This window comes from Etheostoma spectabile, chromosome 12, assembly GCF_008692095.1.
Source record: "Etheostoma spectabile isolate EspeVRDwgs_2016 chromosome 12, UIUC_Espe_1.0, whole genome shotgun sequence".
Taxonomy (NCBI): Eukaryota; Metazoa; Chordata; class Actinopteri; order Perciformes; family Percidae; genus Etheostoma; species Etheostoma spectabile.
Window position 1 is genome coordinate 28510879 of NC_045744.1, and position 23499 is coordinate 28534377.

The 23499-nt window shown below is 42.6% G+C and overlaps 2 protein-coding genes, 1 long non-coding RNA gene and 1 other non-coding gene across 11 annotated transcripts in view; 1 reads left to right on the plus strand and 3 right to left on the minus strand.

Annotated features, from left to right (window-relative positions):
• cadm3 (cell adhesion molecule 3) overlaps positions 1–10838 on the minus strand; it is a 94639-nt gene extending 83801 nt beyond the window's left edge. For all 7 annotated transcript variants that reach the window (XM_032530762.1, XM_032530761.1, XM_032530760.1 and 4 more), the window contains exons 1-2: positions 10569–10838; positions 8809–8966 (exon numbers count right to left, since the gene is read on the minus strand). In XM_032530762.1, coding sequence (XP_032386653.1) covers positions 8809–8899 — 91 coding nt within the window. In that variant the 5' untranslated portion in view covers positions 8900–8966; positions 10569–10838. The remainder of the gene's footprint in view (positions 1–8808; positions 8967–10568) is intronic.
• A 1951-nt stretch (positions 10839–12789) lies between these two features.
• On the minus strand, positions 12790–12863 carry trnar-ucu (transfer RNA arginine (anticodon UCU)). Its single transcript has one exon. It is a non-coding gene; the product is annotated as a tRNA-Arg (tRNA).
• An 809-nt stretch (positions 12864–13672) lies between these two features.
• On the plus strand, positions 13673–16456 carry LOC116698690 (uncharacterized). The gene is made up of 3 exons (XR_004334284.1): positions 13673–13774; positions 14131–14140; positions 16445–16456. It is a non-coding gene; the product is annotated as an uncharacterized LOC116698690 (long non-coding RNA).
• sdhc (succinate dehydrogenase complex, subunit C, integral membrane protein) lies at positions 14647–20697 on the minus strand. 2 transcript variants are annotated; one of them, XM_032530765.1, is made up of 7 exons: positions 20610–20697; positions 20016–20081; positions 19753–19854; positions 16515–16576; positions 15187–15350; positions 14788–14924; positions 14647–14755 (listed from the first exon to the last, which is right to left on the minus strand). In XM_032530765.1, the coding sequence occupies exons 1-6, from the start codon at positions 20624–20626 to the stop codon at positions 14820–14822; spliced, it is 516 nt and encodes a 171-aa protein (XP_032386656.1). In that variant the 5' UTR covers positions 20627–20697; the 3' UTR covers positions 14647–14755; positions 14788–14819. The 2 variants fall into 2 exon arrangements, with proteins under 2 accessions (XP_032386656.1, XP_032386655.1); XM_032530764.1 differs by having other exon boundaries at positions 14647–14741; positions 14773–14924.
• Positions 20698–23499: the final 2802 nt, after the last annotated feature.

Sequence of the window (23499 nt, forward strand, 5' to 3'; positions counted from 1 at the left end):
GTGAGAACTCATAAATAACTACAAATAACTAATGTTAGGGAAATCTGTTTGTGTTTTGTCAGATATTTTGTTTTAAATATATATCGGCCTATAGATTGGAATGTTGTGATTTTAAGTAGCCAAACATTTGTATTGGTATCGGCCTTAAAGATCCTTTATTGGTCAGGCTCTAATGTATACAGCACTATATGTTACGGTCTCGCTTTGTCAGACCTTCCTCCACAGCGCTGCTAAGGAAGGTCTGGCTAGTCCACACAGCATTCTGTGATGGGAGAAAAACATGCTCTGGTTTACTGGCATTTCTTTTAACCAATCACAATTGTCATGGGTGGCGTTAAGCGGTGCCTCTGCAAAATAGACTTGGGAAGAAATTTGTTTTGGTTCAAAAGTTGTTTGTTTAGAATGCCAACATAAAGAAAGCAGAAGGTAATGAACTGGGCAAAAAGAGCGTGATCCAGCGAAATTCACGGCGGCTACAGTATTACAGAGGGATGGCAAGTCTCAATTCAATTCAATTCAATTCAATTTTATTTATAGTATCAATTCATAACAAAAGTTATCTCAAGACACTTTACAGATAGAGCAGGTCTAGACCACACTCCAGAATTTACAAGGACCCAACAGTTCTAGTAGTTTCCTCCAGAGCAAGCAACAGTGCGACAGTGGTGAGGAAAAACTTCCTTTTAGGCAGAAACCTCGGTCAGACCCAGGCTCTTGGTAGGCGGCGTCTGACGGGCCGGTTGGGGTTAGTGGAAATAACAAAAATAGAAAAAATAGTAGTTTGTAGCAGTTCTTTGTAGTAGTTCATGGCATAGCAGGGCACTGTGCGGCATTACAAGGCACAGCAGGACGTAGCAGGGCACCGCAGAGTGTAGCAGATCTCACCATCGATGGTATGTCATTGGACATTTATATATCCTCAGCAGACAGCACACAGGTGATTAAAAAGGCTTCATGGTTGTGGGATCAACTCCCTCCCAGACAAACTCCCTACCAACAGCTAAAGTGATGACATCATCAAAAAGAGGCGGTAAGCGTGGGAATCACCAGAGCCATATTGCGATTTTAAACATAAGCGACATTGGAATTAAATACCTTTTTTTCCAACTTCAAATTATGTCCCCGAAGGAAAACTTTGTCAACATCTGTTTAATCTAAAAATTTGTTTCTTCATCTCACTTCAATTATCAATACATTCTCATGTGCAATTTATATAATACAAGATCAATACTTGGCTTCTGTGCTGTATCAATTTTCCTCCCACCCCTAGTAAACAATAGCACTCTGTTCTTTCATTGGTCGTGCTCCTGCACTCAGGGGGTCACACTCAGCACTCAGATTCAGTCGCGTGGCGCTGGCCTCGTCGTCAAAAGCCACAGCCACTCATCATGTGCTCATCATAGCCTGATCCAGATGCAGCCAAATGCAGAACACAAGCCGAGCCTCTACCTGTCCACTGTGTGAGTGCCGGAGCTTCACATTCATCACAGTAATCAACTGATTGATTAATTGGCTGACCTCATTTAATTTTTAAGAGGAAAGCAATATAATCCCTTATAAATAATCCCTTTTCCAACTCGATGGGCGGCACCAAGCATGCATTTGAAAATATCACTGCAAGCAATTAGATAACACTACAACCAATGTTTACTGACTGATTCCGGACTTCGACATCGCAGCTCCATCGTCATCTGTTTAGCTCGCCTCTGGCCCATCTTTATCAGATACACCGATGTGATTGGAGCAGCTCGGCTCCAAGGGCATGGGTAAAGAGCATAATTACTCATTTCCAGAGTGACTCGCTGAGCAAATTCAAATTGTGCTCTCACGAGAACTCTGGATTTTCAGGGTATATATTCCTTGCAGCTGTCTTTAAAAGTTCAAGGATAACAGAATTAGGCCTAGAAGCTTGTTTCTGGGTTCATCAATAGACTGTTTTAGAATCTTAAATTGAACAACTTGATGATTTTAAATCCTCCATTTAAGAAAAGAAGGGGTGTTTGAAGCAGATATAATGAAAGGAAAGGTATACCTACTGTAGGTCACAAAGATAGCAGGTTATTTTTTCCACTCTCTGTTTTAACGTTTAGCAGTCTGATCTCATTTTCACCTTGGAATAAAATGCAATGTAACTGGATACGGATGCTAATACAGTAAAGAAATGCCCATTTCAATCTGGTCCTTTAGACCACCTACGGAGGTGATCAAACCTCAGCCAACAGTAAATTCAGTCCACACAGTGTGTGTTCACATCTTGCAAACCGTGCAGAAAAGTCTAAACTCCCTCCAAAGTTTGCCATCCACTCAGCTTCTCCAAAGACACCTACAGAACCCCACTCCATTCCCACCAGTTCTCAGTACTTTTCCTCTTCCATAGCATTTACAGTAGTTGCAAACTGCAGCAAAAAACCACACGTCATCATTTTTGTTGCCTTCCAGGAAAGACTCATAAAAGACGACCTTTTCCAGTTCAATGAAAAGCAAATCCAGGCTCCATGGTATCAAGTCTAATGATCCTGCACCCGTCATGCTTGTTCTTGTTGACAATGCAACCTCCCAAACTACTTTCCTCCTTTGAAAAGGGCGCCTGAAAAATTTGATACGATTACAATGCAACCATAAACAGTAATGAAAACTCATTTACTAAACGCCAGGTACTGTACAAATGCAGGGACATTTAAATAATACAGACTGCATTTTAATAGCAGTACAGGATGAGCGTTTAAGGTTTAAGCAGTGTGGTACAGTGTGATTGGGAGCAGCAGTGCACTGGAACCATAAATAAACTCCACTGAGCAGTAGCTGAGTTGCAATACAAAAACTCAATGCTATATCCATACCCTATTCCAGAACACAATACACAGGCAAACAAAACAATAACAAATATGCTATAGGAAACTATAGCTAACTATAGCGAATTTTGAAAACTGCTTCAGTACAATAACATACTTTTGAGAAAAGTAGCACTCAGTTTAATCGCCCTCGCTTTTAATCAGTCAGTCAATGCTAACACTAAAACTTCCCTGTACAGTATGTGCCAATACAGGACAAAGCCTTAAGCACCTGGTCTGTCAGTCTCATTGCTGATTTACTTTGACATTGGATCAGCTTGTGAAGCAGTGGCGTCAGACTCTGCTTCAGAGTGTAGCCAATTCAGTGATACCCTGGTATTTATACATTATAAATGATTTCCACAAAAAACAGACATTTATTATATTGTTATATTATAGAGAAGGAAAGTAAAATGGCAGAATGTGTCAAGTTTGTTATCACAGAAACACCATGCTTGCAGCAAAACATGTTCAGAAGTACTTCAAGTAAGTATCAAATCATATGTGAATACAGACAGTTGGCAAAGATTCTTTCCAATGGGAATAATGTCTATGATAGTTTATATTCAGAGCACCTTTCCCTAGCACTGGCTGTATATACTATTGACAAGGACTGCAAATTAGCCTATGGTTAAAAGTCCCACATACATTGCATCAGTTTCACTTTAGATGTAACGATGCTTATTTGTATTGTCCCTGACAAATAAACTGGCAAAATAAATAAATATGTGCCAATACCATGTTAGACTATTGATAAGACTCAGCGTCCACTGAAAGGACATTAATATCAGCAGAAACCACACTAGGGAGAATTCCCAAGACAGCACACAGGTGAATTAAAATGGCTTTTAGGTTGTGGGATCAGCGATAAGATCCTGCCCCTCCCCCACCCAGCACACTCCCGACCACCAGCCGAAGTGATGGCATCATCAAAAAGAGGCAATAAACAAGAGCAACCTCTGCTCTTTCATTGTTGGAGCTCCTGCGCTGGGGGGGGGGGAACCTCAGCACTCAGACTCAATCAATACAAATGCTGCGCTTCATAGCCACGCACAGGCATCTTCCGGCACCCCCGTCATGAGTTTCACACAGCGCAATGATGGGCTTCCACAACACTGTACTGACCAGTGACAGGATGGGTGATTTCTACCCCTGCAGCAATCAATTAAAACACCCATTGGAGAATTCCGGCAGGTAATGGGAGAAAAAAACGAGGTAGGGTTGGGGGTGGTGAGAGCTAGGGACCTGATCAAAGAAAAAGCCAGCCCAATAATTAGGACTCTTGTGCAAACAAAGTGAATTTATTTATTCCACGACAGTTTTTGTTAGGTTTGTTTAACCTGAGAGTAAGCAGAGTTTGTCACCCACTTTACAAATTATGTATTCTCTAGTTTCTAAATGACATTAGCTGTTATTATGATCCTAGCAGGTAGAGATTGATCTGTTCTGATGGAATCTCCCATTGCCTGAGTGGGCCTGGCTGGATGAGATCTGCCTCAGATTGATGAGGTCTAATGGATTCTTGTTTGGCTGCTTGCAATGCCTTCAAGATCTGACGGTACTGGCGCACCACTGCATTTTGATTCTGCCTAATTTAGCCACAAATTACTCATCAACATTTGTGCCTTGTTGAGCTGATAGTTTTCTCTTCCTGTCGCTTCCGCGTGTGAAATGTTCCAGCATGTCTGAAGAGCTACATGAAGATAACATGAACGCGTGATGCAAATCATCCCCAGGGCTCTGGTGCCCATGGCTGAATCTTTGTTGGAAGTTTAATCAATCAGCCACAGCGCCTTAATTAATCGCCATGATGAACAGGAGAAATAATTGGTTTTCTGCCAGATGTGAATCGGTTGCAAACTAATGCCAGCCAATCAGGATCCAATTTATAATCACAAAACTGATCTGGACGACAAAACACTTAGAGGATCACAGAAGAATAAACACAAAAGACAAAGCAATATGGCTTTGGATTTAAAATTCTGATAGGACACAGTTGCTTCTGCATATTGTACTGAGGTATTTCAGACGCCTAATTGGATCTATACAGTGTCAAAATAATCATCAGTGTCATTGTCTTCTTTTCTTTAAAAAAACAAAAAAACATATTGCTAATTAATTGACATGAGAAGAAATAATTGAGCTCCTCCCCAGCTGTTTCTCTATGAATCTGCAGAAAACTAATGAGAGTGTCTGCTTTTCTAGAGAAGCAGCAGATGTCATTAACTGCAGCCCACATTGAAAATACCGATCTACCCAACTCCAATCAGACCAGGTAACCAGTGGCTGAAAAGAATGGAATGAACTGGAGCCAGTAAATAGCCAGGGTCGAGATTGAAAACCACTGGTTTAGCCCAGTGCCAGCAGAGCCAAATGGAAAAATAGCTTAGGCCTCTTATTAATGTCACAGTGGCTAGGCGGTAATTCCCCCAGGCTCTGTGTACCTTGGCTTGTTAATGAGTCACTGCTTATCAGTCAGCCTTGTTAACAGGCAGAGGCCTCCCATCCAAACCGCCTACTGCTATTGTGTGCTAGCCGTACTGTGTATTAGCCAAATGTTCTCGCATCTTGGCACACAGGAAGTCAACAGTAAACAACCGCAGCACACACAGGAAGTGGGCATCGAGCCAACGAGAAAAAGCTTGTCCAGGGGGGAAGGAGCCCATTTTGTGGCAGGATAAAGTGAACCGCTGGCAGAGGCACATACACGCGGAGCACTCCCGCCTGTAAATCTTACCACATTAACGATTGGTCCACTCTGTTCCCGTCCTTTAATTCTTATTCATTATTGGCCTCAGCTGGAAGCATTGGGATTCATTCACTTCTTCCAATAGACAATTATGCATGTTTTCCTGTCCCAAAATGCAAACATTCTCCTGGGGTCTGGGATCAGGGTGCCGTGAAGTTGAGGGCCAGGTGGCTGATGGGAGGCCACACCGCTCTGCAATACAGACGTTGTGCTCAGTGCTCAGGCTGATGGACCCTCCACACTCTACAGCAGCCCCGAGGTAACTGGGTCAGCAGTACAGAACCAGGGCACAGCCGGCCAATTGCATGCCTAATCTGTGCCCTTCTGAGAGGCACTTTCCATCCGCAGCGCATGGCTGCACATCCAGCTGGTTAAATGGATATGTCAAATGACGCACAAATAGTGTCTCCCCGATTTGTTCACTCACTCTAAGGAAGCCTGGTCACATACAAATCCAGAAAAAAACAGAGTTAGTGCTGTCCTTTCCCTGACACACATCAAATGAAGATGGGTCAGGGGAAGTAGTTGGGAGTCCAGAGTTGGGTAGGAATTTAAGAGGTGATGACATGCAGACTGTTGCTGTATGATAATCCACCCTATAACTCTCTTTCCTTCTTTGTTTGATCAAAATTCCTGCATGACTTTAATTGACCATGGACTCTGAGCATAGCAATGATGGGCAGTCCGGCTCTCTGATGGCTCATCTGCTCTCGCATTGATTTGCTGTGCTCATCGTTTTTCCTCTCCGATACATAACATTGAATTATTTATGCTAAGTAGATCCTTCTGTTCCAGGGCCTCTTAGCATGCAGATCTCCATTATGACGACGTTATCTGACTGTCCGCCCCACCCCATCTTCTACTTAACTGCTGCTTTGGCACAACAACACCAATCAGACAGATTGGAGCAGATGTGAGCGATGGACCGGTGCTCGGCAGCTTACACACATTCTCCTCCGAAACTGCAACACCAGTTTGCCACATTGCTCAAATGCCTGGAAACTATAGAACAGTGAACACAAGATCCATATAAATATATATATATATATATATTATATATTCTCTCTTTCTTCCTGTCTGCTGAATTTTGGCACCGCTCCTCTGTGTTGTATGTGAGCTCCCGTAGGACCTGAGTTCTTTGTTTGCCAGTGAGAAAGTCTAAAATTATCAGTATTTCTTGCACCATTGCCACCAAGACAAATTATTGTAGTTTGTTGATGAAAGAAATTATGATTAATGTCCTCCTAAGTAGCACAAAAATTATAATTCAATTTATTTTATTACAAAAGTTACTGTGATTGATTTCAATTCAGCAATGTTATCGGTTCTGTTATAGTGTAGTTAATATTAGTATCTGACATGCTTTGATAGTAAACGCTAATGACAACATGACTGTGAGTTCAAGTAAATGGTCTACAACGTGCACACTGAAACTCTGTTAAGTCAGCACTCCGTCCCTGCTTCCCTTCTACCCTCAATTGCACTCTTTGACGTGTTTTCTCATCTCCTAAACACTGTCAGACATCCCAGGCTTAATTACTCTCCTTGACTGACATGATAATGTAAAACAGCTCTTAGGTGAAACCAAAGCAGGAATTGGTCATGCATGGTCTGGCTTCCCGCTAGGCACACCTTAATCAAATGTGACATGAGTCTGAATGGGAGCCAAAATCGTTTTCGGACCCAAATAACGAACCGCTACCTGGGTTTCAATGACGAGCTACACAGTTGGGGTCAGCGCTCTGATGAGAGATTGATATTTCATCATCAGCACCTCAATCTGGAGATTGTTTGTGCATTTCTCATCTCCAACAGCTTTCTGGGGCCTTGACAGGCCTACATTTGCATTTGTTTATCAGTGATCTCATCCCGGCTTCTTGGCACAGCAGATTGTTTCTCAATCTTTACTGCACTGACCACTGTGAGCTCCCACTGACAACCCTCCACATTTCATACACAAACTTGCAGAAACACAAGTATGCATAATTCAACAGAAAGTAAAAACAGCTGATGTGGATAAATGAAGTGGAAGTACAGTAAATGTGGTGTGAGCTTGCATATTTGTATGCATACACGTGTACACTGTGCATGTGTCCACTCCATGCATGTGCATTAACCAATTTGCAAAATTGTGTGGGTGTGCACTAGTGAGTGCAAGGGGCCTCTGAGAATATATATTGCAAATGCAAATCGAGGAACGTCTATTACAAGCCTTCGTGCCTGCGATATCGTCTTACGGTTCTTTGCCAAACACTCAGAGCAATTAAATCCTTACTGTAATGAGAAAATGCCAACAGGACTCTGCCTGAGTCAATCAATTTTCTATGGATTGAGGGACAATCATGATGCGCCTTTTCGCCACCAGCACGATTTGCCCTCTATGGGTTGTATTACAGGCAGCCAGTCGCTTGAGTGTTATGTAATTGGAAAAGCATATTGGACAGTGTATTTCTCTTCCCTGGGTGTTCACAGCAGGGATGATATCGTTACAAAGTGCTTCACTCAGCAAATCCTCCCTTACTGTCCACTTCAGCCACGCCCATCTCATCCTATGTTGAGCTTCAGCCATGACGAGTGTCATGTGTCTGTGCTGTTTGTGTGTATAGTGTGTGTGTGTGTGTGTGTGTGTGTGTGTGTGTGTGTGTGTGTGTGTGTGTGTGGTGGCGTGCGTGCGTGCGTGTTAAATGTGCACACTCTTGTGTTTCCATTTGAGAAAGTACACAATGATGACTGTTTATCTCCAGGTTGCATGAACCTCTGAGACATGTGGAAAGACAGAAATGCTGAGCAGGTGAACTGAAAGGATGTCATGAGAGAGAAAGGGGAAAAAGAGGAAGCCAGGGGCAAGCTACTGCAGCAAAGGACCGTAGTATGCGTATGTGAGTGTGGTGTGTGTTGTTGCGTGTGTGTGTGTGTGTGTGTGTGTGTGTGTGTGTGTGTGTGTGTGTGCGTGTGTGTAGTCCTGTGCCCACGTGCAAGTCACACACATTCCTCAAAAAACAACGGCAGAAATTCCACTGGGGTCCGGGGAGGTGGGAGTGTCCCATGTGCTTATTAACGGCTCTCTGATTCCCTTGTCATCATACAGGAAACAACAAAAAAGCCTCAAGCCAAGAGATAAGGGACACCACCAGAGACAGAAAGAGAGGGTCGGGGAGGTCAGGGGGCCCAGACACACACAGCCAGATCCAGAGAATAGGAGGCAAAGAGGAAGAGAGAGGTGCTTACCGAAGATAATGTTGCTGTGAACCACTGCTGCGAACAGTACCGTCAATAAGCTGACACTCCATAATGTGGAGGGGGCTGATGGGAGGGCCATGGTTAGGCACACAGATCCGCCTGTCTCACTGAATCCTCAGGAGGGCAGAGGAGCTCTGGAGTGTCACCTGCAGGGAGAGCAGTGGAGAGATAAGGAAAACAAGCAGGGCAAGCCGACTGGCCACTAATTGTGTCCCCTGCCATTGGTTGGCTGCTGCTAAATAAACGACTGGCCCACCCCTTGCTCAGCCATTGCTCCATGGCTATTCATCGATCTGCTTGTGTCATACCATACTGAGAGGCGATTGAGAGGGGGGGTTATAGAGCCAAACAGCAGAAAGGATGGGTGATGGTGGTGGTGTATAGGTGGTAATGAGGAGAGCAGAGGAGGGGGTTATATTACTGTGAATGTATTCATTCACTCTACCAAGATGCGCGCATGTGGAGGGAAGGAAAACTACTGTCTTGGACAGCCCATATACAAGCTCCAACTAATTCCCTTTAATTGGAAATAACGCAACAATTCCCCGGTTGGTCGTGGAAAAAATAACAGAGAAGGGGAAAGAAATAAAACACAACATCAGCAGTAGAGATGCACCTGTCGCCCGCTGAGAGTACACGGTGCGCTTTGCACAGAACTGGAGACGGACAGATTTGTGTAATAGCAGCTCGGACACTCGTTCTCTCTCCCTTTCTGTTTGTCCAACACACACTCCCTCGTTTTCTCTCACGCACATTCCTTAAAATAGCAGTGGTCTGCGCCGAGGTAAGCTCTCGGTCCATCTGCGAAACGCGCCTTTATTGCCAACACACAGAGGGAACCGTGGCAGGAGTGTTGCCTGCGGGACGGGCGGACGGTTAGGGCGGGGCTAGAGGGTGGGAAACAGGAGCGGGGTGGGGGCTATGGGGTGGGATGGGACGTGGGGATTAGGAGGGGTGGGGTGCTTCTGGGGCTGTGTTTATTGTTGCTCCAGCCCTTCCTGTTGAGTGAGTGATGGCGAGAAATGAAAACAAAACTAGAAACAAGTGCATCCATGGGAAATAACACTGGACGTGTTTTAACACAAGTTACTGCGGTCTGCTCCTACGTGGAGAGTACTAATAGTAAGATGATGATGATGATAATAATAACAGCTCGTGGTGGCCTGCATCGTTGCGACGGACCGCGGGAGCACCAGAGCAATGTTTCTCGGGTCGAAGCCCGTTTTCTAAAACCTTCTCCCGCACTTGCAGAACCAGGCTATCTGGTGCTGATGGGATTAGATTTACAGACTCTTGTAAATGCTGGGGAGAGGTGGCTGCTTCACACAGCGCGCAGTTGTGATGCTTTTTTTTTTGCGGAGCGATAGAGTCAACAGAGCCGGGAGACAAGAGAAGGTGGAGAGGAGTCGGCAGCCCGACAACAAAACGCATATTCAGAGTTAATGATAAAAGACTGGGGGATAATACAGCTCTCTCCCTGGGCAGGCATAACGGATCACTCTCTCTCACTCTCTCTCTCTCTGTCACACTCACACACACAAAAACACACACACACACACACACACACACGCACACACACACACACACACACAGCCACCTACCCAGAGTGCGCACTCATACACATTCCTGGAGACGGAAAAGCATCAGCACTGACAGGTGTCTCCTGTCCGTCCTACAGACACCCTAACCCAGGACTACAATTCAAACTGTAAAGCAATACACGATAATAACCACACACACACACACACCGTTATATTCCGCCTCCGGAGTCGGGTTTTGTTGGCGCTGGTCTCCAGTAAGGTCCTCAGTACGGTCCCTCCTTTGATGCGCAGCCGTCGCTGGTCCGGAGCCTTCTCTCAATCTGTTTTATCGACTTTTTAATCTCCTTGTTCTCCTGACTCTTTGTTTTTCTTGCTTTTTCCTCCGTCTCTCTATCTCTCTCTCTCTCTTCCTCTCTCTCCACGGCTGCCGTTCACTGCAGCAAAAACAGTCTGTCTGAAAGACGAGAGGGAGGGGAGGGGACAAGGGAGGGAGGGAGGGAGGGAGGATTTTAATACGATTTGGCCCGTACCATCGGGATAACAGGGCCAGAGCAGGGGCCTACTGGCTGGGAGCAACATGAAGGAGATGGAGCAGATAGAGAAGTGTGATCTCACCATGGCGAGAAATAGCCATAATGTTTCTATAATACTTCAAAGTGACTCTATACTGACCTTATCGCACTTTATGAGCTTTTATTATCTCCTGTGGTGGCACATTACTGTGGGATTCCCCATGCTAGCTCTGCTCACTTTATCTAAAGGTTTGATACTGAGTAGGTCTAGTATCCCACCTGACATGTTATCATTTAGGCCTAGGCTATCTCCTGAAACAAGCAGCCGAGGTCATCTGAAGTTGATTGTCACGGTTCTGAGTGGCCTATAATGTTTCTTATCATTGATATTATGGACGTATTACCCCTATCTTGCAGATAGGGCCGCTGCTATTTCCCGTAGGCTTGATCATTTGCAATTTGGTAATGATATTACTGAGTCCTTGGCCTTGTGGAGTTTTGGGACGTTTTCTGTGTCATTTTAGTTTTCCCATACCCGTACAATACTGCCTTAGACACAGACTTTATTGGGACTGTTTTTTTTTAATCTCTTATCACCTCAAAATGTGTATAATACTCCAATAATGTCTATGTATCATGATGTTGGTACCCTTTTGAAGGGCCAGTTTTGCATACACAATGTATCATAAGGTAGTCTTCTGACGTTTCATGTATCAGACCCGTTTGGGAATCAGGATCCGAGGGAGGGAGGGAGGGAGCGAGGGGGGAGTTGTTCAACTTGCCTGAGAGGATTAAGGATTAGTTTTACTGGCGGATTAGGTCTGTGTGTGGGGAGGCATGATGGGGTTAAACATGGATGGCGGCAGCCGCACGACAGCCCAATCAGTGGGGTCAGAAGAAAAAATAATAATAATAATAATAATAATAATATAAATAATTAATAATAATAATAATAATAATAATAATAATAATAAAAGCCAAGGGGAGTCTGTAGGCGTTAGTCCAGGTGTTTGGGAGACCTTCAAGCAAGCAGCTGCTTTTTACAATGAAAAAAGAAGTAGCCTAATGCTGCATGGGCTTCCATGATTTGGGTAATGTAGTCCTAGGCTAGGTTTTTCTAATGGATAAACTAAAGGCCACCTTCAGGGGTCCTTCAAATGATTCCAGAAAGGTCCCCAGTCTGATTCCACCAAATTAAAAAAACACATAATGACTATTGCTATCCTTATTCTCCACTTGCACCGCTACATTGTAGTTATAGTGTATAATTCAATACCAAATCTGAATACACAGATCTCAAGACTACAACATTTCTTGGCACTATGAGCCATTTATGTTTAAAGTAAACCGGAGTATATTTCTCTCCCTCGGTCTCTAAACCAAATGGAAGGAATGCAGCATCTGGCATCATTAAACACTTGTTATGAGGACGGTAAAAGGCTTTAAATCTTTTTTTTGTTGGCGCTGCATTAGAAAAGCTTTAGCTCTGGCTAAAATGAGTGGACAGCCCCAGGTGCTGAAACCGTGCACGCGCCTGTCCACTGACTTTCACACGATGAGGCTGCACGGCGCTGTGTTGTCCTGCGGTGCCTGCTGTAGTACGTGAAGACTGTACCTGAGCATGAGAATGAGCATGCAACCTGGACAGTAATAGGCTGGTAACGAAGACTGTGCTGTGCTGTAACACGTTTGAAATCTGCATATTTTTTTTGCGCGATGAAAAGGCTCGTCCATGTGAAATTTCGAAAACAATTCAGCCCAGTTGCACATGTATATTGGGCCTCTGCGAAACACATTATCTATCTATCCATCCATCCATCCATCCATCATCCAGATCAGCCTTGTAAGATACATTGTAGTTGCAAAAGCAATTAAACAAATATTTCTTGCCCAAAAAGCCACAATATTGTCATCCACATCTCTGCCGGGACTCGAACCCGGAGCCTCTGGATTAGAAGTCCAGCGCGCTATTCCATTGCGCCACAGAGACCGTGATAAAAAAAATCTTTGAAAAGCGGGTTTATAGTCCCCCTCCCAGCCTTGTGCAGCTTCCTCATCATTCCTCAGCATCAGGACCGCAGCCTGCTGTGGATATTAACTTGCCGCCCGGTAGGGGGTGCTGCCGCCGCGTAATCATTCTTTTCTTATCCCTCATAGAGAGCGAGAGTCCCTCCCTCCATCCCCCATCGCTTTCACGCAGGTTCCTCTCGTCAAAACATCATAATGGCGACATTATCGGAGCTGAACCAAACAATGGTAAGAGCTACCATTGTAAATGCATCAATAACTATGAGGCAAAGTGCTCACTGCTTACAGTGAATAGCTCCAGTGAACAGTCCATGTTTTTATTACCTCAGTTAGTTTTACTCTAGCAATGGAAATATGTCCCAAGTGTTCGGTGTGAACAGACAATAGGTAAATCAGGTCTAAACCCTGATTGAACAATTTCCCTGTCCATCACAATAGAAAACAGCAGTGAGATGGATCTCTTAGCTCAGCTGGAAATGTGCACATGGCATGGATTAGACTCAATCATCTAGATGCAAAGTTCACTGCAATCAGCAAAAAGTGTTTTTGTAGTGCCATTTATTTTGAGCTGGCAACAATCTGGCATGCATGTTTGTTGAGAGGTTTGTCCAGTAAGAGAGCTGTCATAGCTCTGAGAATATAACACTACCAAAAGCATTAGATTAACTCGTTTTATAATCATAGACAATCCTCTAAAAAAGTTTGCCAAGAATTGTATAAGCAAGGTTTGATCACATGTGTGCAAGATACAAAATTAACACCATCCAAAAATGCAAGTGGCTAGTAGATTTGCTTTACTCACCAGCCAAAAAAACATGGTAATCTATTGAGTAACTGGTCAAATTTGAACATTCACTAGCCATTTGGCTGGTGGTTAAAGAAGTTAATTTTGTGCCTTCTATGTGTGTCTCACAAGTACATTTTATCAACATCAAAATGAAAAGAAATGCAAGTTGACAAGCATTTTCCCTTCAAGCCACCGGTAGCAAATTGATAAACCAATTTTCTTGAGGATAACCAGACTAAGCGGTTATGTTGTTTCTCAGTGCAAGTTCAGTTGATCTAAACAGACACATTTTCAAACGAGCCGGTACATAACAGTATGGGTGCAGCTGTCTCCCCAGAACATATGCAGTTGTTTTTTAACCGTGTGCACTTGTTACCGTAACCTACATAAATGGGAGTTAGATCTGACATTACATTACGGCTTGCTTTTATTCACATTGCAGGACAAAAGCTGTTCAGGTGCAGTGTAGCTCCTGTATGGCTCAGTGGGAGGTAGGGCCTGAGGCAGGCTGCCAGCGAGGAGCCTGTTCACACACACAGCTTCCACCACTGGGCTGCCTCTCCACATTTCAGCCTCTTTTTCCCGATGTTAAAAATACATCTGAGCAGCTGCGGCCTGGAGAAGGTAAAATATGAATGACAGCCTACAGTAAACAGTCGCTCCGCAGACACAAACACACATTCCATTGTACAGAGACAACGGGCAGGCACACAGGGACTGAGCGCTAAGAAAAGTGATTAATGAATTTGACGTCACAGAACAATTAGAAAAATTACCTAAGGATATAACATGTAGGACACATTTAATTTTGGACGCTGGTTGTTGTTCACCCAGAGAACCAAGTGTGGAAAGAATTGGGTCACATTTGCATGCACTTTGCACTCTTGCTGCATTTGATGACCCCAAAGCTTTCCAGAGTATAATTAATTCCAAGTGACAAAACACAACACATTTTCTCCATACAGCATAATATAATCCTTTATTTAATACTTTGATGAAACCAGAACAAATACACAAAACTCCCATAGTGAATCCAGTCCACAATCCCATTGACACCCCCCCCCCCCCCCCCCCCCCCCCCCCCCCCCCCCCCCCTCTCTCCCTTACTGCTCATCTCTTCTCGTTCTCTGCTCAGAGGTAAGCCAGTGCGAGGGAGGTGATGATGGACAGACCAATAACTGTGTAGCCGGTGCTGTACACCTCTGGGATTCTGAAGCCCTTGCCAATGTCCCAAAACTGATTTAAATAAAAATAAAGAAATAAAGAGAAAAGAACATAATTAGCATAAGAACTGTCAGCTTATGAATCGGAGCAAATATATATTCAGTAAAATGAGCAGACATGATTAAAATGAAAAACATGACAAACTGCATAGAGATCTGTCTCCTTAAAGCTTAAGCTGGGGAGTCCAGACATTATACCAACCATTGTAACGGCAACAAACTACTAAATGTCTCAAATATACTCAAGAATGGAAAAAAAACGTATTAAGTCTTACCAAGTGGCGGATGCCATTATAGGTGTGGAAAGACACAGGGAAGGCGAGGCCAAACTTGGCCAACCCGATGAGATAGGGGCCGACGGATAGCGAGTGGATCAAGTCCAGGTAGTAGGGGTAACTTTCCGGTAATACCAGCGCTGCCAAGGCAAAGGCTGAGATAGCTAGACACAGACAGAAGTAATGAGACCAAAGATTGGACAAGGTGTGGATGTAAATGGGTGTCATGTTGTGCATGCATGCCTTTTAGAGAGAAAGCAATACATGAGAAATGAACACATGTCAAGGACCCACATGCTACTGCCCTTTGTTTTCTCTGGATAAGTCTCCATGAGCCACTACACCACCCCACTGGTCTCAGTCATGTAAAGACCAGTTTCCCTGCTGCCTAATTTAAATGAAGGCCAAACAATGGTTCTGTATCAAATAGGCTCTGCAGGTGTCAATGTAAACACAAAAGGCAGAGTTGCGTGAAGGCAACCAAAAGTAAACATATGTGAACAGACAACCTTTAAAATAAAATAATAATAATAATTTATACTTTATTGATCCCCAGGGGGGAAATTACAATTTTTTTAGAACATACAGGCCTGAAATGCACACATGCTAATTAATTCATTTTTATTCCATATGCAAAATAGCATTAAAAGGCAAAATATCTAAATATTAAACACGGAAAAAATTATAATTTTATATAAATCGATATGGTTTGTAAAAATGACTCTCAGCAGGTAATTATTTTCTTCTACCAGCCCTTTGCAAAGTGGTCAGAAATGTTAGTTTGGTGATTAAGCACATGTAATGTTTTGATAGAAAGACGAGACATAGTAAGTGACTGTTGGCTGTTGGGGGTGCTGGTCTTTATTGAACCCATGAACATAAAAACATAATTGGACCCAGCTTTTACAGCATGGTACATCAAGGTCAGCAATACTGCTGTACAATGTCATAGCAACATAGGCTCAACCTTTACGACAGGCAAATGAATAAAAGCTCTTAGCAGTCCAGTATTAGGCTTGAGTTTCACATGCAAATGGTTGAATTGAATTCAACAACTTCTGCTTTTAAATGCTCTTAGCAAAAATCAATAGTGGACTGAAATGCCCTGAAGAGATTTTCAGGGTCAATCAAAACCTGACATTGGCAGTAAAATAGATTCACCTGATGTTAGAACAACCACATAAAAGCTCACACGTATCATCAAGTGTTGTCTTCTTGTGAGATAATTAGGGTATTTAAAGGAGTAAACTAACTACAGAAGGAAAAAATATTCACAAGAATGTCTATGACCTTAGTCAGGGATGACAAAGAAAAAACAGATGTGTTACCTCCACTGAGCCCCACTCCAGTTCCTCTGAATGTGATGGACATCATCATGGGGACAGACCACCTGAAACACAAAGGAAAGGCCACACATTAACTTTAATAGCAGATATACCGTATATGTGGTTAAAAAACTCTCCAAACACATGTCAAAGTATTGAGCCTTCACTGGCTTTTTTTACTAGTGTTTTTCAAAACCATTTGTTTCAGGTTAGGCACAGGCTGGCATGCTGCATCACTGCAACATGCAGTAGTACAGAAAGTAAAAAGCACTCTTCAGAGTTTATCAGCTGCAGGCGGCAGTGCTAACTCAAAGTGATTAAGAGATTCACAGGGCCAAGCTGCAAGCCATGGGAGGTAATTAAATTTGAAGTAAATAACAATTGACGCTTTCACTTACACTGGGGCGATTATTTTGCACATCACATTTTGCAAGTAAACTCTTATTTTGTCTTTTGTTCTGAAGGGGAATTCAGCGGAAAAAGTATACAGTTCAAGGTGTTTCCAATGTTGATTTGTTTAACTGATTAAAAGTTATATAAATGCAACATCTTTCCAAAAGTCAATGAGTACTCATGTTAAAAAATTGTGATTTTGAAATTGACCAAAATAACGGACTATGATTCTTTCCATAACCGAGCAGCCTAACCTACGGATTCAATTGTCAAAGTGTCCATACAGAAACTAAGCAAAAGCATGCAGAGTAACTTTAAACCGGTTAAAGGGTATGATCTAAATCACTAGACCACCAATGACTAAACTAGGGCTGTAATCTCCCAGTCCACTGGTTGATTTATTGGTCGATACGTTCTGGCTTAACCAAAATTCTGATTGGTCGATTTTTTCCCGTGTTAATTTCATCAGGTGGAAGCATAGACATAGCATATTATGGTCTATGGGTGGAAAGCACTAATTGCTAATGGGGGTGTTTTCAGAGCATCCCTGTTTCACAGGGAACAGTCTGTCTTCAGAACACCCCCCTTGTTTTCACTTTTGTTGGATTAGCCCAACCCATTGGGGACAGATTGAAGAAAGAACTAGAAAGCCTTGTTTTAGTGGTTTGCTGAATATTTATTTAATTGTGAGTGTTTAATTCACAGTCAGTTCTCCTCTCAGTACCCTGGGTTGATGAGTCAACGGCAGGCCAAGAAACTGAAAGGCAAACGGGTGGCAAAGAAAACTGGCCAGGGCAAGAAGAAGAAGGGCATCGCCTGGTGAACCTGAGGAAACCCAAATACCTTTACTTTGACTGTTTCAAAGACATCGCCAGTGTGGCAGCATTTTACAAAAATAGATAACGGGAAAAAGTTGAATGCAAAGTTTGCAAGCAACAGTTTGCATATTGCAGCTCGACTACAAACATGGAATATGACTTAAAAACGGTAAGCTAACTTGTCTGTGTTAGGTTGCCCTGTCTGTTTTGAGTAGGCTATATGAACTTATCAGAGTTGGCATATTTCATAGTCTAATAATTGTTTTATAACTACAGGCGCACCCACCCGCAACCACGGTAGCGTTACCCGGACACACCCGGACACACCCAGACCCCGCTGGATGTAAAGCCTCTACCATCCAAACGCAACAATAATATTACGGAAGGAATTGTCAACTTTATTGCTCCGGATATGAGGCTCATTGCGGTTATGGAGGGCTGAGGTTATAAGAACTTGTTAATATACAGTGCCAGCACGCCCCACCATCATGCATGGACTAACCAGAAAATGTGAGGGACTCAAAGAGAAAGTTTTAGAGTTAATGCAACACAGAGAGGCACTGAGCTTGACCACAGATATGTTTAAATATACAGTATATATTAAAGTGGGCGTGCCTTTTGTGTTTAATAGTAAACGCTTTAAATTAATAGTCTGTTTGTGTCTCAGCTGCAAAGCCAAGCTCCTTATGTTCAGCCGCTCCGTGTGAGGACATGCACAGAGTGCTGATGCAGCGCTGTCAGAGCCGACAGACGAGTGGCATTTCAATGCAAAGTATTTAGGTCAAAAACGTTTAAAATACTGCAAATAGCCTGCAAGGACAAGTACTGCAGGACAGTACAGTTAATTAATCAAACAGGGTTTTTCCCGCCCCTCCGCACCCCCAGACGATTTTTAGTCAAAATTTCAGGACTTTAGTTGACCAAGACCTTCTTTGGTTGATTACAGCCCTAGACTAAACCAACCAGTGGTTAGTGTCAAAAACAAAGTGCACTGACATAGACTGGCCGTAAGAAAGAACCCAGATGACAGAGAGCTAAAAAGTGAAAAGCCTCTTGTGAAATTACAAGGCACATACTGAACACAACTGATTTTCTGAATGTTTTAGGATAATAAATAAAACTTTGGATTTTGGAGATTCGGTACTAGTTAACAGCAAATATTCAAACCTTTGACAATCCCTCGTTCTCGGCTGACATAGATGGCATAGCGCTGCAGTTATTCATAAATTAGCGTAGCAACTAGCAGACTTTATTTCTGCTCATAGCTTAATCCCAACGGAACACCACGGTGGAATTTCAGCCTGCATGTCGGGCTGCTCAGTTATGGAGGGTTTATTATTATTTATTATTTTAGCCAATATCGAAATCACGATTATTTAACACGTTTACTCATTGTATTTTGGAAAGATGTTTCAAGTATTGAACTTAAAAAACAGTGAAAAAGTTAAAAAATAAATGGGGAAAACACCTTGAACTGAAAAAATTCCGCATTCAGAACACAAGACATGGGCATCCGGAGAGCTCAGTTGGTAGAGCAGGTGCCCATATATAGAGGTTTACTCCTTGACACAGCGGGCCAGGGTTCGATTCTGACCTGCAGCCTTTTACTGCATGTCATTCCCCCCCTCTCTCCCTTTCCCTGGTAAAGTTTTCAGCTGTCTGTCTCTGTCATAATTAAAACAACTGGAGATTTGTAAATGCTGATGTATAGGTCTAATAACATTTTATCAAAGCATGGAGCCTTCACTGTGATTGGAAATCTGTAGCAGGAAAAGTGAACCCTCTTTGATTTCATGTTGTTTATAGAGAAAGAGAACCAAGAAATGAGTCGAGGGACACCGCTACCAAGCCACAGCCAAGCGTGGCAGAGACGTGTAGTTACACATTTTTTGAGAGGAACCTGTCGGCTACGGCGTAGGCTCTGGCGTAAATTTAACGCAGAAGCATGAATCAGCCTTAACAACCGAGTCATCTCCATCTTCACTGAGATTCCTGGACAAAACAGGCTACAGATGTGACAGAGTACGTACTTGTAAATGGTGAGATGAGGAGACATGGGTCTGTTTAATTTCGTATTTTTGGCCCAAAACTTGTTCATTTCGTCCTTAGCTGTGGTTCCCATTGGAGCAGCACTGTAGGGAGAAAAAAAACATGTATAGAGTTTACAGCAGAACAATGTACAGTCCAAATGTTCTAGCATGTATCTGTATCATTACTTTATCAGGTAGTGTATTTATGTGAACCAAGTTGTCTCTTTCTCACACACACGCGCACACACACACACACAACTTACTGTCTGTAGAAGACACTTTGGGCAACACACGGTCTGGAAAAACAGACACCCTGTCGGGCCAACGTCCTTAACACAAGAAAAAAGTGTTAGAATTAAGTTTATACTTGCTACCTGGCCATGCAGAAGCCACCTAAGGTCAATGAAGTAGACAAAGTACGATGAATATCTACGTAGTTTAGCCAGTGTCGTAAAGGTACGACAGCGTAGCAATTTAACGTTAGCTAAACTGTCAGTTAACGCTAACTCTAAATTAAACCAGACCAGAAAATAAAGTTAGGAAGCAGAGTTTAATAACGGTCATATAAAGCCCATATGTAGCTAGGACAAATGCAGCCAACACCTCGAGTCTGTCATTAATCCTACCAAGAGCCAAAGTCCACTGTCCTAGCTAGCTTTGAAATACCCACAAAATAGCTAGTTAGCCCGCTAGCTAATGTCAGCTAGCGCGGAGTCGCACCATATTTACATCAAATAAGGATAATACACCAAGGTAAAACGTTACACTTGGGCGGGTTGTTATAAAATGTAATGTTTTTACGCTGTAAATGCTTCTATTTGACTAACACAAACATGATGTCGCACGGATGTACTGACCTTAGAAGCAGCGCCATGTTTGACAAGCAGTGAACGGAAGTGACGTTGACGGGTGTTGTGGTTCTGTCCGGTTATGTAAATTAACTCCTGGAAAGGTCAGTCTCGGTCAGAGTGAGGTGATTATGATGACGTTGGTTACATGATTACATGCCTTTTTTGTTATCCAAATTCATGTGCATGCATGTCTCTCTTGGTTCCGTTTTAACCGTGCAATCGCACACTCCCTATATTTCAGATCGTATACTGTACATGATATCTACACGTAACCCAGACCAATTCAAACCGTTAACCTGTGTATAGCCTATTTTAATGATGCATACTGATTTTTTGGATTGTATGCTATTCTACATATTTTGGATCAGCACTCTTTCTACTTGCTCTCTTTCAACTTTGTATTGCAACTGCAGAAAAGCAATTTCCCTTGGGATTAATAACGTTTTTACTTATCTTACTGCTGAGCCAAGCAATTTTTCTATTGCCTCTCCCCTTTCCATCTTAAATAGATGACAATAAATGGCTGGGTATAGCTTAAAAATAAACAAAATACATTTATGTTTAAATTAAATAAATATCTGCTTAAGTGAAATGTAAAACTACTACTAGTAGTGGAATTAGCCAAAAATGTACTGGCAACTATTCTGATGCCCAATTTATCATTGAAGACATTTTAAAAGAAAAAATGCCACACATTCTGTGGTTGTTGAGGATTTTATGTTTTATTTTGTGATGGGATAGACCTATAACAATAAGTTGGAAAAAAAACAAGCACAATTAAAATAATTGAGTTATTCAAGTTCATTTATAAAGTGTATTTACACAACACAACGCAATGAATAGATATAAAGGAATTGCAAAAACAAAATGATGCAACACAGTGTGCGACAAAAGGAAAACAACAAAAGTGATGAAAAACTGAAAGTTGGTACAAGATGACAGCCCAACCTAAACAGACCCCAAGAGAAAAGAGAGAAAAATCACAAGAAAATCTTAATAAAATTCATCCCAACTCAAAGATGGAGCCGCAATTTTAGTATGCAGTACCCCGCACAACAACGAAATGATTAGTGTGACACTGAGATGGGAAAAAAGAAAAACATGCAGCAACACTCATAATCAGAAAAAATAAATGTATAAGTATTGAAACAAGCACCACTCAGACATCTACATCCACACTCATTCAGTTAGCAAACACGTAGTAAGGTTAATGATGCCCAGAAGGAGCCCTAGCCTGGGTTCCCACTGGCCTGGTCCTATATTAATGTTGCATAAAGTATAATATTAGACCTAATAGGACTCAAAGTAGACAAGGTTTAGATTGGTTACATGGGAGTTAAACCCCTTTCTTCCAAACTTTTGGAATCATTTTGCTATTGCTTTTGACTTAAGATTTAAAGGTTTCAACAAACAAATAGCTTTCACAAAGGCTTCCAGAGTGAACGACTCGGGAGGAAAATGTGTGGCTGCCTGCCGATTTCTTGTTGGCAATTTTTGACAGTAAGGTAACTAGTGTCCAGTGAATAGAAGCCATGAGGACATACATAATGGATGATGAGATCAGGAAGATATGAGCATAAGCCGAGCGTGACTGACACTGGCTTTTTGGGACCAATATTGATATTTTAGAGTTAAAAAAAACCTGATAACAATGTACTATATTGGACGTTTTTTTAAAGATTCCATCTTATGCTAATTTTGAGGTATATGCTTTAATGCTCAACAAACAATATTTTTTTCTCATGCTGTCCGTCTGCATATACCTGCAGAGGGGGACTCTGTCTGAAACGCTCCGTTAAAGCCCTAATGGGACTTTTACTTCCGGAAGCATACTGTTGAGCTTTATTGCAGCCGGGGAATGACCGTAATGCCACTGTAGCAGCACTTTCGGAATCAGAATCAGCTTTATTTGCCAGGTACAAGGTCACAAACGAGGAATTTTGCTTTGGCTTGGATTGCTCAAAATGCGCTTACTAATACAAAACAAAACAAACAATACATAAACATAGGACACAATAGAAACAATATAGACAGGTTGAGACAATAGCGTACTGAAGAGTGCAAAATATGCAGGAGTAAATTATAATTATGATAGTTATTATTATTTTAATTATGGAGCATAGTGCAAAGGATGCTGGAATACATGGTATTATGTTATTATAACAGTATTATATTACAATATGTACAGTATTAACAGCTCTGAAATAGAGAATGATGAATAAATAATGAGTGGAACCAGTAAACAGACTGATTAGAGAAAGTGTTGCTGGGTTACTGCACAGGAATTGAACCTGACACTGTGAGTAAGAAATCAGCTGTGCATCAGAGTGATGGCTTGTGGGTAGAAACTGTTCCTGAGTCTGTTGGTTTTGGCGTGCAGTGCTCTGTAGTGCAGACCAGAGGGGAGAAGCTGGAACAGGTTGTGTCCGGGGTGAGATGGGTCTGCAGTGATGGTTCCTGCCCGTTTTCTGATTCTGGAAGTGTAGAAGTCATGAATGGAGGGCAGGTTGGCACCGATGAGCTTTTCTGCAGTCATATCTGTCCATTGTAGTCTGCACCTGTCCTTTTTGGTGGCAGATCCAAACCAGACAGTGATGGATGTGCAGAGGACAGACTGGACAATGGCTATGTAGAAGTGGATCAGCAGATCCTTAGGCGGGTTGAGCTTCCTGAGCTGGCGCAGGAAGTACATCCTCTGCTCGCCCTTCTTGATGATGGTGTCATGGTTAGTGTTGCAGGATGTAATGAAGTGCCAAGTTGACTGCATCATCCACAGACCTGTTGGCCCTGTAGGCAAACTGCAGCGGGTCCAGCAAGGGGACTGTGAAGTCCTTTTAGTTGGGCCAACACCAGTTTTTCAAAGGACTTCATGACTACAGATGTCAGGGTGACAGGC

Coding starts and splice junctions, on each gene's coding strand:
- sdhc (XM_032530765.1), bottom strand. Junction 19,855..20,015: donor CAAAGTGTCTTCTACAGACA/GTAAGTTGTGTG, acceptor TTCTCCCTACAG/TGCTGCTCCAATGGGAACCA. Junction 16,577..19,752: donor CCTCATCTCACCATTTACAA/GTACGTACTCTG, acceptor TTTGTGTTTCAG/GTGGTCTGTCCCCATGATGA.